General features: G+C 41.2%; 1 protein-coding gene across 2 annotated transcripts; it reads left to right on the forward strand.

Annotated features, from left to right (window-relative positions):
* Positions 1-1,099: 1,099 nt before the first annotated feature.
* On the forward strand, positions 1,100-11,069 carry LOC127571962 (RNA-binding protein 43-like). 2 transcript variants are annotated; one of them, XM_052018750.1, is made up of 4 exons: positions 1,100-1,277; positions 4,221-4,435; positions 6,714-6,808; positions 8,637-11,069. In XM_052018750.1, exons 2-4 carry the CDS (start codon positions 4,243-4,245, stop codon positions 9,774-9,776), a joined length of 1,428 nt encoding a protein of 475 aa, XP_051874710.1. In that variant the 5' UTR covers positions 1,100-1,277; positions 4,221-4,242; the 3' UTR covers positions 9,777-11,069. The 2 variants fall into 2 exon arrangements, with proteins under 2 accessions (XP_051874710.1, XP_051874703.1); XM_052018743.1 differs by lacking the exon at positions 1,100-1,277 and adding an exon at positions 1,402-1,621.
* Positions 11,070-11,897: the final 828 nt, after the last annotated feature.

Below are 11,897 nucleotides of genomic sequence, written 5' to 3' on the forward strand. Positions count from 1 at the left end.
TATCTTTAGAATGTGGAAGGAAACCGGAGCACCCAGAGGAAACCCACGCAGACATGGGGAGAATGTACAAGCTCCTTACAGACAGTGGCCGGAATTGAACCTGGTTCGCTGGCGCTGTAAAGCATTATGCTAACTGCTACACTACCGACACACATTACAGTCCTCCTGCCAACCCACTTCACCCATCCTTGTGCAGCTTCTTCTTGTCCTTCTCACAACTTGCTAACCTGCCTTTTTTGTACCATCAGCAAATATGCCAACAGTGTATTTGGTCCTTTCATTCTATTATTGATTGTAAAAAGCCCCCCAGCACTGATCCAAATGATACCCCACATATTACTGTTCTCTGATAGCTAATCCTCCATCCGTGGTAATAAATTATCTGACTCCTTTCCCCTCTCATGTTCTCTCAGCATCCCTCTCAGAATCACAAATGTTTCAATAAAATCACTTCGCTGTCTTCTAAACTCTAATCTGTGAAGCCAACCATCTCAACCCTTCTTCACGCACCAATACCTTCATTCCAGGAATCAACCTAGTGAACCATTTCTGCACTGACTCCAATGCAAGTGTATCAATCAACATTTATGTGGGAACTTATTGGATGCTTTCTAGAAATCCACTTTGATCACTTTGCACTAAAATAGACTTTTTTTGTTCTAGTTGTGTTCTTCCTTGTAAAAAGTGTATAATTTATGTTTAATTTATGTTTTTCTTGTGAATGCTGCTGAAATGATGCTATGTGCCTGTGATGTTGCTGCAAGTAAGATTTTTATTGCACCTGTGCATGCATGTACTGACAATAAACTTGACTTTGAAATCCAAATACACTACCTCTGCTAGTCCTGCGTTATTCACAGTTTGCTACACCTTCAATGAATTCTAGAAAACTTGTCAAACGTGATTTCCCTTTCACAAAAACTTGTTGACTCTGCTTGGTTATCCTGTGATTTTCCAAATGTCTGGCTATTACCTCCTGGATAATGCACCCCATCATTTTCCTAATGAGAGATATTAGTCCAACGGACCAACAGTTTTCTGCTTTTTATCTCCCTCTAGTGGTGTTATATTTTTGTGTTTTTCTCCCCCCAGGATCTCTCCAGAATCCAGGGAATTTTGGTAGATTACAAGCAATACCAACGCTAAATCTGCAGCCACTTTTTTTAAAGACCCTCTGAATGAACGCTGGGGGTCCTGCTCACTGCAGTATAGATTGGTTAAGTCAGGAACTTTTATCACTTCACTGAAAATAATTTGGTATACTGCAAGCAAGTCAAGTAAGTGATGTTTGTCTCAGAAACACTTCTGTGGTTGGCATGGAGATAATGGGCCGAATGACCTCCTTCCGATGATTCAATGCTATTCGGGAAATAATTGCAGCCCAGCCTCGCGATATGAACAAAACTAAAGCACTGTAGTTGCTGGCAGCTTGTTGCATTTTTAATTCGGGTTCGCACCCTCTGCACGGCGCTGTTTCTCCCAGCGAGAGCACCGCAGGGCGCAGGAGCGGGGCTCGGCCGGTGACTGCGGGTGGAGTTACCGTGTGTCTGCGCTGGGTCCAGGGGGTTTGGGTGCAAGTTCAGCCGAGTCCGACTACTGGCGGTGACCGCAGCCGCGCTGGGTGAGTGGGGCAGTCGTGAACGGACGGGACAATGCATCGAGCGCCAGGCAAAACTTCAAAACAAAGCATGCATTTTTTAAAAAAAGGAATTATTTTGTGTTGTACGATTCCTTTATAACCTTTGATGAGTTAGGCATAGTTTGCATCGTGGTTTTGTGAAGGTAGTTTTTATTCTTTCAACTCAACCGTCGAAATATGTTTTACTTTCAGTTTCTTTCTCTAGCGCTAGTAGGTCAGTAGTGCATGCAAACGCAGAAACTTGGGGAGGGGTCCATTCGATCCTTTCTCCTGTGCTGGCCCTGTGAAAGCTCTTCCAGCAGACTCGGGCTGTAAAGTTCATTCCTCCTTCAACTGTTTATCTCTGTTGAGATCCAAATGACACTACGTGCTCACACTTGAAGAGCAACGCTTATGTAAACAAACCTAGCAGGCCAAAAGGAATAACGTGTAGATGCTGGGAATCTAAAATAACAACAGAAAATGGTGGGGGAAATTTTCTGCGGGTCAGGCAGTGCCTGTGGAAGGAGAAACAGAATTAGCGTTTCAGTTAGATAGCAGTAACAGAAAAGCTGGAAGAACTCAGCTAGATTCACAGTGAACAGCAGGGCCCTGGGCAGTGTTGTAGAACAGAGGGACTTTGGAGTTCAAGTACATGGTTCCATAAAGTGGAGTTATAGGTAGACAGTGGTGAAGAGGCCTTTTGGCACGCTGGCCTTCGTCACTCAGGACAAGAAGTATAAAAGTTAGGAGGTCATGGTACAGTTGTACCGGAGGCTGGTGAGGCTGCACTTGGAGTATTGTGGTCACCCTGCTGCAGGAACAATGTTATTAAACTGGAGAGCGTGCTGTGGGCATGCTGTGTTGGCGCCAGAAGCGTGGCGACACTTGCGGGCTGCCCCCAGCACATTCTACGCAAAAGATGCATTTCACTGTGTGTTTCAATGTACATGTGAATAAAGATATCTTAGAAAAGATTTACAAGGAGGTTGCCAGGACTTGAGTGAGAGGGAGAGGTTGGGCAGGCTAGGACTTTATTGCTTGGAGTGTAGGAGACTGATAAGTGGTCTTATAGAGGTGTATAAAATCATGATGGGCATAGATATAGTGAATGCATTCAGTCTTTTTTCCCAAGGTAGGGCAATCAACTAGAGGGCATAGATTTAAGGTGAGGAAAGATTTAATAGGACCCTGAGGGACAACTTTTTTACACAAAGGATGGTATATGTGTGGAATGAGCTGCCAGAGGAAGTGGTTGAGGCAGGTACAATAAGAACCTTTTAAAGACTGTTGGACAGGTATATGGATTGGAAAGGGTTAGAAGGATATGGGCTAAATGATGGTAAATGGGACTGGCTTGGATGGGCAGCTTGGTTGGTATAGGTCAGTTGGGCCGAAGGGCCTGTTTCCGTGCTGTATGACTCTATGCTCTATAGTCAAGCAGCATCTGTGGAAAGAGAAACCAGTCAACGCTTTGGGTCAGCAACTCTTCCTCAGAACTGAGGGGATGTTGGAGGGGTGGAGATATAAGAGACTGCAGATGCTGGAATCTGGAGCAACAACCAATGTGCTGGAGGAACTCAGCGGCTCGAACAGTATCTATTGGGGGAAGAGGAGTTGTTGATGTTTCGGTTCAAAATCCTGCATCGGGGAAGAGTGAGGTGTAAGACATCAGACCATGTGCAGAAAGTTGCTGGAAATCTGAACCAAAGCAGAATGCTGGAAAGTTCAGTCAGGCAGCATCTGTGGATAGAAAATCTAATGTTGCAAGTTGATGACCTTGCATCAGAACAGATCAGAGACTGACAAACAAAAATCTACAGAGGATCGAAATCTGAAACAAAAGCAAGAAATCTGAAGCAGTCAACAGGCCAGGTCGTATCCATGGTGAGAGAAACACAACAGGCCATCGAGCCTCCTTGGCCCTACCCTCTGCCTCAGGATTGGTGTTTTGGGCCAATGACCTCACGTGATTGGATGGCAGGCTGAGCGGGCATTGGTTTGGGGTGTTAGCTCTGTTTCCCTCTCCTGATGCAGCCTGACCTCCAGCAACTGCTTTATTGTGTGTCTGTGGTTCCAGCAGATTTTTTTCTGCTCTTCCTCTATTCATTCCTTCTGCAGACAGATTAGCTCCCATTAACAAGCCTCCAACACCCTCTCCTAGTTGGCACCAATCTATGTCTCCATCTTCTTGGCTTTTGCCCTTTAGTAGACGTTCTCTTTTATTTTTGTAACTTATAGTAATTTTTATGTCTTTATGTCTTGTAGTGTACTACTGCCGCAAAACAACAAATTTCACGACATATCTCAATGATAGTAAAACCTGATTCTGATTGCCTTTGTTTCCCATCCCTCTCCCTTCTCTACAAGTTTAAACATGCTGAGTTTCTCAATTTTCCTAGTTCTGAAGAAGAGTCATCAAATGAGAAGTGATGAATGATAAAGTGCCATCGATGTTAACTCTGTTTCTCTTTCCACAGATAGTTCCTGATCTGCTAAATGTTTCCAGTATTTTCCATTTTTTTATTTCAGGTTTCCAGCATCTGGAGTTTATTTGATTGCTAAATATCACAGTGACATGTGGTTTCTTGTACCTTTGCAGGTGCTCCAGGCCTCTCAAGAAAATGGAATCAGACTGGGCAGAGAGGACCATTGTTGTGTCGGGTTTTCCTAAGGACGTTTTTCCCATCACTGTCATGATTGATAAACTCACCATTCACTTTTTAAGGCCAAAGAATGGAGGTGGTGAGGTGGAAAATGTCGTCTATCCAACTGATATCGCTGGTGTTGCTTATGTCACATTTGAAAAGAAAGAAGGTGAGTTGATAGAGCCATGAACTTAAGGAAAGACCAGTGTGTGGTAACCTCTGCCCCATAAATGCATCTCAAAATATCAATGGATTTTCTGTGGTGTTTCCCACACAAACCCAAGGCAAGGTGAATTTTCCTCGGGCAATGCCGTCAGCGTAGATACGGTAAACTGGTGCTGTTTGGTGTTAGTGAATGAGAACGTCACAGTAAGGGTGAAGAAAGACTGTAGGTTTAAGCTTGAAATGTGCCTTGTTGTTCTGGCACAACATTTGGGAATTACTGTATTCATCTTTGTTTCTCATCCTAATGGTCTCTCAAGATCTTAATCTTAAAAATATATTTTTAAGGTAGTCTTTTGTGGTCCTTTCTTTCTGTTTTCCTTGGGGTCAATGACACAGACCACCGTTTTTAAGTGACCTACAGTAGACCTTCTTACCTGCTCAATCTAGCTACTTTATCTAGCTGGCTTGCCCAGTGGTTTTAAACAGATTACTTAAAACCACTTAAAACAGTGGTTTTAAACTTCTTCACCACATTTTGGCTTGCTGGCAATAGCATGGACCTTTGCATTGCACTCTTTATCTGTGGGGCATATCGGGTGACTTTTTTTTAATCATTTATAGGATTTGGAAGTCACATGTCAAGCCATTTTTGTTGCCCATCTTTAATTACCCTTGAGAGGGCAGTAGAACTGCCCTCTCGAATTGCTACAGTCTTTCTGGTGAAGGTGCTTCCATTTCCATGTTGGGTTGGAGGGTTTTCAGGATTTAGACCCAGCAATGATAAAGAAACAATGTTATTTCCCTAATTAGGATGGTGTGTGGCCCTTCGGCCCAATGACGTTGTAGTTGGTTCACACTGCCAATGGTGGAGGAAGTGGGTGGGTGCCAGTCAAGTAGACTGTTCTGTCCTAGATGCTGCCAAGTTTTATTAGGTATTGTTGGAGCCACAGGCAAGAGGAGAGTATGCCATCATATTCCTGACTTATGCCTTGCAGATGGTGGAAAGGCTGTTGGAGTCGGGACATGAGTCACTAGCCACATGATATCCATTCTCTGGCAGCTCTTGCAGCCTCAGTACTTTGTGGTAGGTACAGTTACGTTTCCAGTTGAAGGTGACAACCTCACCTCAGGATAGTAAAGAAGGCATTTAGCATGCTGGCCTTCAGTCAGGGCATTGAGTGTAGGAGTTGGCACATTATGTTGCAGTTGTACAAGACATTGGTGAAGCCACACCTGGAGTATTGTGTACAGTTTTGGTCACCCTGTTACTAGGAAAGATGTCATTACATTGGAAAGAATGCAGAAAAGATTTACGAGGACATTGCTGGGGCTTGAGGGACTGAGTTATAGGGAGAGGTTGGGCAAGTTAGGACTGTATTCCTTGGAGTTTAGGAGACTGAAGGGTGACCTTATGGAGGTGTGTAATATCATGAAGGGCATTGTACAGTGAATGCACACAGTCATTTTCCCAGGGAAGTGGAATCAAAAACTAGAGGACATAGATTTCAGGTGAGAGGTGCAAGATTTAAAAGGGACCCGAGGGGCAACTTCTTCACACAGAAGGTGGTGCATATGTGGAACAAGCTGCCAGAGAAAGTGGTTGAGGCAGATACAATAACAACATTTAAAAAATCATTTGGACAGATACATGGATAGGAGAGGTTTAGAGGGCTATGGGCTAAACACAGGCAAATGGGACTGGCTTAGATGGCATCTTGGTCGGCATGGATGGGTTGAGCCAAATGTCCTGTTTCTGTGCTGTGTAACTCTATGGTAATGGCAGGGCCTCCGGAACAGTCGTGTGATTAATGTCAAAGCCGGATAGTTAGGCTCTCTCTTGGAGATGGCCATTGTATGATATGAATGGTAGCTTTTGCCTGAATGTAGTTTGAGCTTTACTGAATACAGGCATGGACTGTTTCATTACCTAGTATGAATGGAATTGAACAGTGTAAAATCATCAGCGAGCATCCAATCAAAAGTGGGGAAGCAGAGCACTGAAACATTCTGGGACTGCTTGATCCATGTCAATGTTGATATCTTCCATTTAGTTCTTCTAATCCCTTATGAAATAACATCATATGGCTGCTTTGGTATCTTTTAAATTACTCATATGTACGTCAAGTTCCCTCTCCCACCTGCACTCCTCCATATCAATGGAACAGCTGATGATGACTCTGTATTCCAAAAGCTCTTGGACCCTATCATCTTCCAATCCATTAAAACAACATTGCATTTTCAAAGGACTTTTTGTTTATCATCAAATGCATTTTTTTTTAAAGTTGTGAATAGCGTCCTGCGACAGGATCGGCAAGTGTTTGAAGACAAACAGCTCCCAGAGAAATATCCATTGAAAATTTCACAGAACAATCTGGATGTAAGTGCCTGCAACCGAATCTGCTCTTTGATCTATTCTTGCTCCTGGTTCACCAGTATCTCCGTTTAAATTTCTCATTCTTGCATTTAAATTCTTCTGTAGCCTTGGCTCTCCCTGCACCTATAACCTCCCCAGCACTACAAGCTGCCTGCAACTTTGTTCCTCCAATTCTGGCATCTTGCGCATGCTCCACTGTTTTCACCCCACCTTTGTCTTCAATTAGATAGTGTCTAGGCTCTGCAAATCCCTTCTCAATCCACTGTGTATTGTCCAACGCTCTTTAACTTTATTTCTTTGCGTGAGCTTTTAGTCCATCCATTTTAATTTTATTGTACGGTATATGGATTGTTGAGAGATTCTTGTGTATTTATGTTTTAAGTAAAAGCAAGTTGTTGTGAATACTAAACATCATAAAGAAAAATAGTATTTTTGTTGAAGTACACAGAGAGCATAAAATAAGTAAAGTTTAAATTTGCATAGGAATTTGAGAATTTGTTAAATTGTGCGAAATTCGGCAAGTGTTGATGTTCAATGATCTTAGGTATGCTTGTGGTCTAGTCCCTGAAGGCCAACATGCATGTGCAAGAAATGATTTAAAGGCCAAATGGTATGTCAAGCCTTAATATGAGAGGATTTGAATAACAGTCTTCTTGTTATTGAAGATGAAAAACATGATGATGCTGGAGGAACTCAGTAGGCCAGGCAGCATCCGTGAAGAAAAGCAGGCAGTCAACGTTTCGGGTAACCCATAACATTGACCGCCTGCTTTTCTCCACTGATGCTGCCTGGCCTGCTGAGTTCCTCCAGCATCATCGTGTTTTTCATCTAGATTCCAGCATCTGCCATCCTTTGTTTCTTTAGACTTCTTGTTGTTATTATATAGAGCCTGGGTGTGATTGTGTCTGTACAGTAATAGTTTCCTTACCCAAGAAAGAACATAGTTCTTACAGGGGGAGTGCAGCAAAGATTCACTGGACTGGGTCCAGAGATGGCGGGTTCCCTTATGAAGAGAGATTGAGTAAACCGGGACTGCATTCTTTAGGGTGTAGAAGAATGAGAGGAGATTGCATCTTAAAGGGCATACTCCAGGGAAGATGTTTCCTCTGTATGAGGAATCCAGAACCAGAGGGCTCAATATGGCACAAACTGATAAGGATTGAGATAAGGAGTGATTTCTTCACTTAAAGGCTGTGGAGGCTATCCTAAACACCAATCCAACATATTATATGGAGAATGGGCCTGAGGTAGAAGATTAGCTATGATCTCAGAAGGCTGCATGGCTTGTATCTGCTCCTATTTCATAAGTCATGAGCTTATAAGCCAAAAGAAACATCTTCCAGGACCAAAGAGATAACATTCAGGTTATTAGTAAGATTTATTTGACTAATTTTCTTTTCACAGACTAAAACATTCCTGTGCATCTACCAGCACAGGAATGCATGATGATAGACTTCCTTGCACAATGGACTTCACTCAGATTCTACCACTCAATTTACTGTAGCCAAATAACCTACCAACCCGCATGTCTTTGGGATGTGGGAGGGAACTAGGGCATCTGGGGGAAACCCTGTGCAGTCACAGGAAGATCACTATGCCCCCCCACAAAGTTTTTTTCCTACTCCCCAGCTTTTGGTCCATGTAGATTATAGCCTTTCAAGTGGTCATCCGGGTACTTTTTAAATATGTTTCTGCCTCCACTCCACTATCAAGCAGAAGGGGCATAGTTTTCAGTAGCCCTATGAAGTTTAGCTTTACACGGCCTCGTTCATATTGCAATGCAATTCATGCTACATCATAAATAATAGTTAAAATGTTGTGCTTTTCACAGGTCTTTTCAGCTGTCTCGGTTGACCTGGACTGCTCAAGATTTGAAAACAGTCTGGAGATAAGAAGCATTCTTAGAGAATTTGAAAGCAACAATAAATTCTTACAATTTTCTATGAGACATAATGGAAGGCTCCATATTATTGGTTCTTTCCCTGCATTGAAAGAACTTAGGAAGGAACTTCATAAAAAAATAAGTGAACTTCAAGGAATTAATGTTCAAGATTCAGCAATGAAATCTGGAATAAGTGACTCAGAAGGGAAGTCTGTAAAGTCGCTACATAATCATGCAACATGCATGATTGATCCTCAAAGGTTTACAGCACCACCAAGTTATGGAGACAAGGATGTGTTGGATCCTGGTGTATTCCAGGAGGAATCGACCATTATTCTGGACGCAGATATTTTTTTATACATTGTTGAGATTTGTAAAACAACATACGAAGGCATACTCAGGAATCATCATGTAACTGCTAAGCCAATAAACAACAATAATATAATTTTTCTCCAGCTGTTTGAAACTAGTGAATCGAGGAAACCATCTGAGCTAAAACTGGCAAAATATGAAATGCAAATGTTCATCAGCCAAATGCAGAATCATTTAGTTATTGACAGAATTAGATTGGATGGAGACAGACTGAAGGACAAAACATTAAGGATATGTAAAACTATTATGCAGCATTTCAATGTTCTTGTTCGCTTTGGTGATGATTGTGTGACACTTATAGGCGGCCAAGATGATTGCAAATGGTTCATGAGACAAGTGGAAGAGACCATGCAGACAGATTTCTATCCAGCATCTGGTGGATGCCCAAGTAGTCTAAGGCTAACTGAGGGCATGCATCAGTTTGCGCAGAGTATGGGTTCAGACACTGCACATACATTGCATATGCCCAGCCCCACTGAGAACACCCTGAAGAGCAACTGTGATGGATATACGATGAGTCAGATTGACAGGTGCCCACCTTATAGCTCAAGTGATTCACATGGGAAGCAGGGAAGTTCGCCTGATTGTGTAGGTGCATTAGTTAGTGGGCTGTGGTCTTTACCACCTTTACCCCATGCCAGCTTGAATGTCACAGAAGAGAGAGAGTCAAAAACATTTCCAAGGTCTGATAGACCTCCAAGCCGCATGCAGTACTGAATGGAGACAATCATTTTTGATTGGATAAATTGCTGGTTAATTTGGTGTTTGTGGGGGGTACAATTTTTCTAAAATACATTAAAAAAAAATTCGTTTACAACTGGTATTTTCTGGGGCAGGTGTCTGCTGGTGCCAATTCCAGTACGTGTATTGTAAAATAATATTTGTATCCAAAAATGGGTTAGGCAGCTGAAACGTCTGTAACAGAAGCTGTGCTGTTTGTAGACAACTGACAATCTTACATCTGCTATCTCATGTCCCTTGTATAAATGGACCATTATCAGGCATGGAGTTACTGTGAATGTATTTTATCTTAAGTTGCTTAGTGTATACTGTATATATAATGGGTACCACTGTAGGGCCTGGACAGACTGATTTCTGAATCATAGTGAGATTATAATAGTAAAAATAGAAAATCTTTTGCAATCTGCACTTTTAACAAAAAGTTGTAAATATTGTTTCTAGATTCAGAGTGCTGGTTATTATTTTAAAATATTCATAACCTTTTATTTTGCTTGCCTTCACATTTTGTAATTGGTAAAACTCAAGCATAGTAGCAAAAGAGTTCTTTTGATTCATAATTTATTTTTAAGGTTGAAGCTCCTAAATTGAAGCCAGACCAATGAGGATAATTTGTTATGATGTAAGTTTTCTCATACGGCAGTGTTTGTGCAGCGATAGGCTTGTATTTTTAGAAAGGATATATATATGTATATACGTATGTATGAAACTACTTATGTTTTGATCAACTTTGTTTGAACAACTTCCCTAAAAAGAAAAATAATACTTATGGCAGATGGTCATATTAAAAGACATTCATTATAATGCTGGTGGTGTGAAATGAAGAATCTGTTTGCAATCTAATGTACCTTAAAAATATAATATAAAGATTTCCTAATACTCAGCTTTGTGTGTTTAATTGTGCCAGATCATACAAAATTAATAGTAGATAAATTGATATATCTATGAATAAATAACAATTGTGCACTTGTTATAATGTCCAAATATATGTCTAGAAACCACTACTAGCAAATATAGGAGTCATTTGGTAAATTTAAAGATGGCATAACTATCAGACTGAGTGAGAATGTGAAAATGCTCCCGTAAGATCAGTGGTTGTCTTTTTATTGTGGTGTTTAACATGTGTTTGGTAACCTCTCCCTCAACTATTTTGCTTAGTTTCTGGATGTCAAGGTACCCTGGAATAATTAGTATCCAGCACCATGCAACCATGGCCCTAGAAATGATGATTAGTTCAAATCAATTCGTCTCCTTTAGTGCCATTAATCTTGTTATAATCAGTTTGCACATTCAAATAAAGTTCTTTTTATTTTAATTTCTTTCTTTTGCGCCTTGATATGAATGTGGAGATGCACTATTGCCACAATAGTTGCTGTCATCTTATTACACTCGATGTTCTGTAGCCTTGAGTTTTCGCTCCAAAATTTAAAATTTTCACCTTGTCTAGACCACCACCCCCCAATCCCCATATACATTCTTTTTAGCTGAAAACACATAGACAGCTTTGGTTATACAATTTGTTCATCGCCTTAGCTCCATTTAATAGAATTGCTGAGCTATAAATAAGTTACATGTTTGATTGAGTACCTTTGATTGGATACATAAATACTTTTAAATTATTCATGTACATGTATCTAATTGGATCTGATAAATCCATCAGTGCACAAGGTTGCAGTTGCATTTGCAAAACAAAAATCTATTGATGTACACACCTACATTATTACATTTACAAATGTTAATGGCTATGAATCATCCGCCATAGATTAGAACTCTTAACTTTCCAAATAACTTGATGTAGGAGATTCCAAAGGGTCTAAACCTGAATGGTCTGTAGTGAATGTATTTCATTAATAGATTAAAAAGAGCACATAGCAGTCATTGTGGCCTGGATGCTGAATTTGGGCATCCATCCCAATTGGTCTTCCAAAGTCATCCTCACAAATACCTGGGGAATGCTGTCTAGAGTGGGAGAATTGTCCTACAGATTAATGAAACAACAGCCTGATACGGTTGTACTCACAGAATCATAACTTACAGACAATGTGCCAGACATCTCACGACAGTCCTTGGGAAGTTTTATTGCACTAGCAGGACAGACCT

This window comes from Pristis pectinata, chromosome 1, assembly GCF_009764475.1.
Source record: "Pristis pectinata isolate sPriPec2 chromosome 1, sPriPec2.1.pri, whole genome shotgun sequence".
In the NCBI taxonomy this organism is placed as follows: domain Eukaryota; kingdom Metazoa; phylum Chordata; class Chondrichthyes; order Rhinopristiformes; family Pristidae; genus Pristis; species Pristis pectinata.

Bases quoted from the DNA above. Each gene is read 5' to 3' on its own strand.
- LOC127571962 (XM_052018750.1), top strand. From the start codon at position 4,243: ATGGAATCAGACTGGGCAGAGAGGACCATTGTTGTGTCGGGTTTTCCT. The intron at 4,436-6,713 runs GTGAGTTGATAG...TTTTTTTTAAAG, and splicing joins CACATTTGAAAAGAAAGAAG to TTGTGAATAGCGTCCTGCGA. The intron at 6,809-8,636 runs GTAAGTGCCTGC...TGCTTTTCACAG, and splicing joins TTTCACAGAACAATCTGGAT to GTCTTTTCAGCTGTCTCGGT.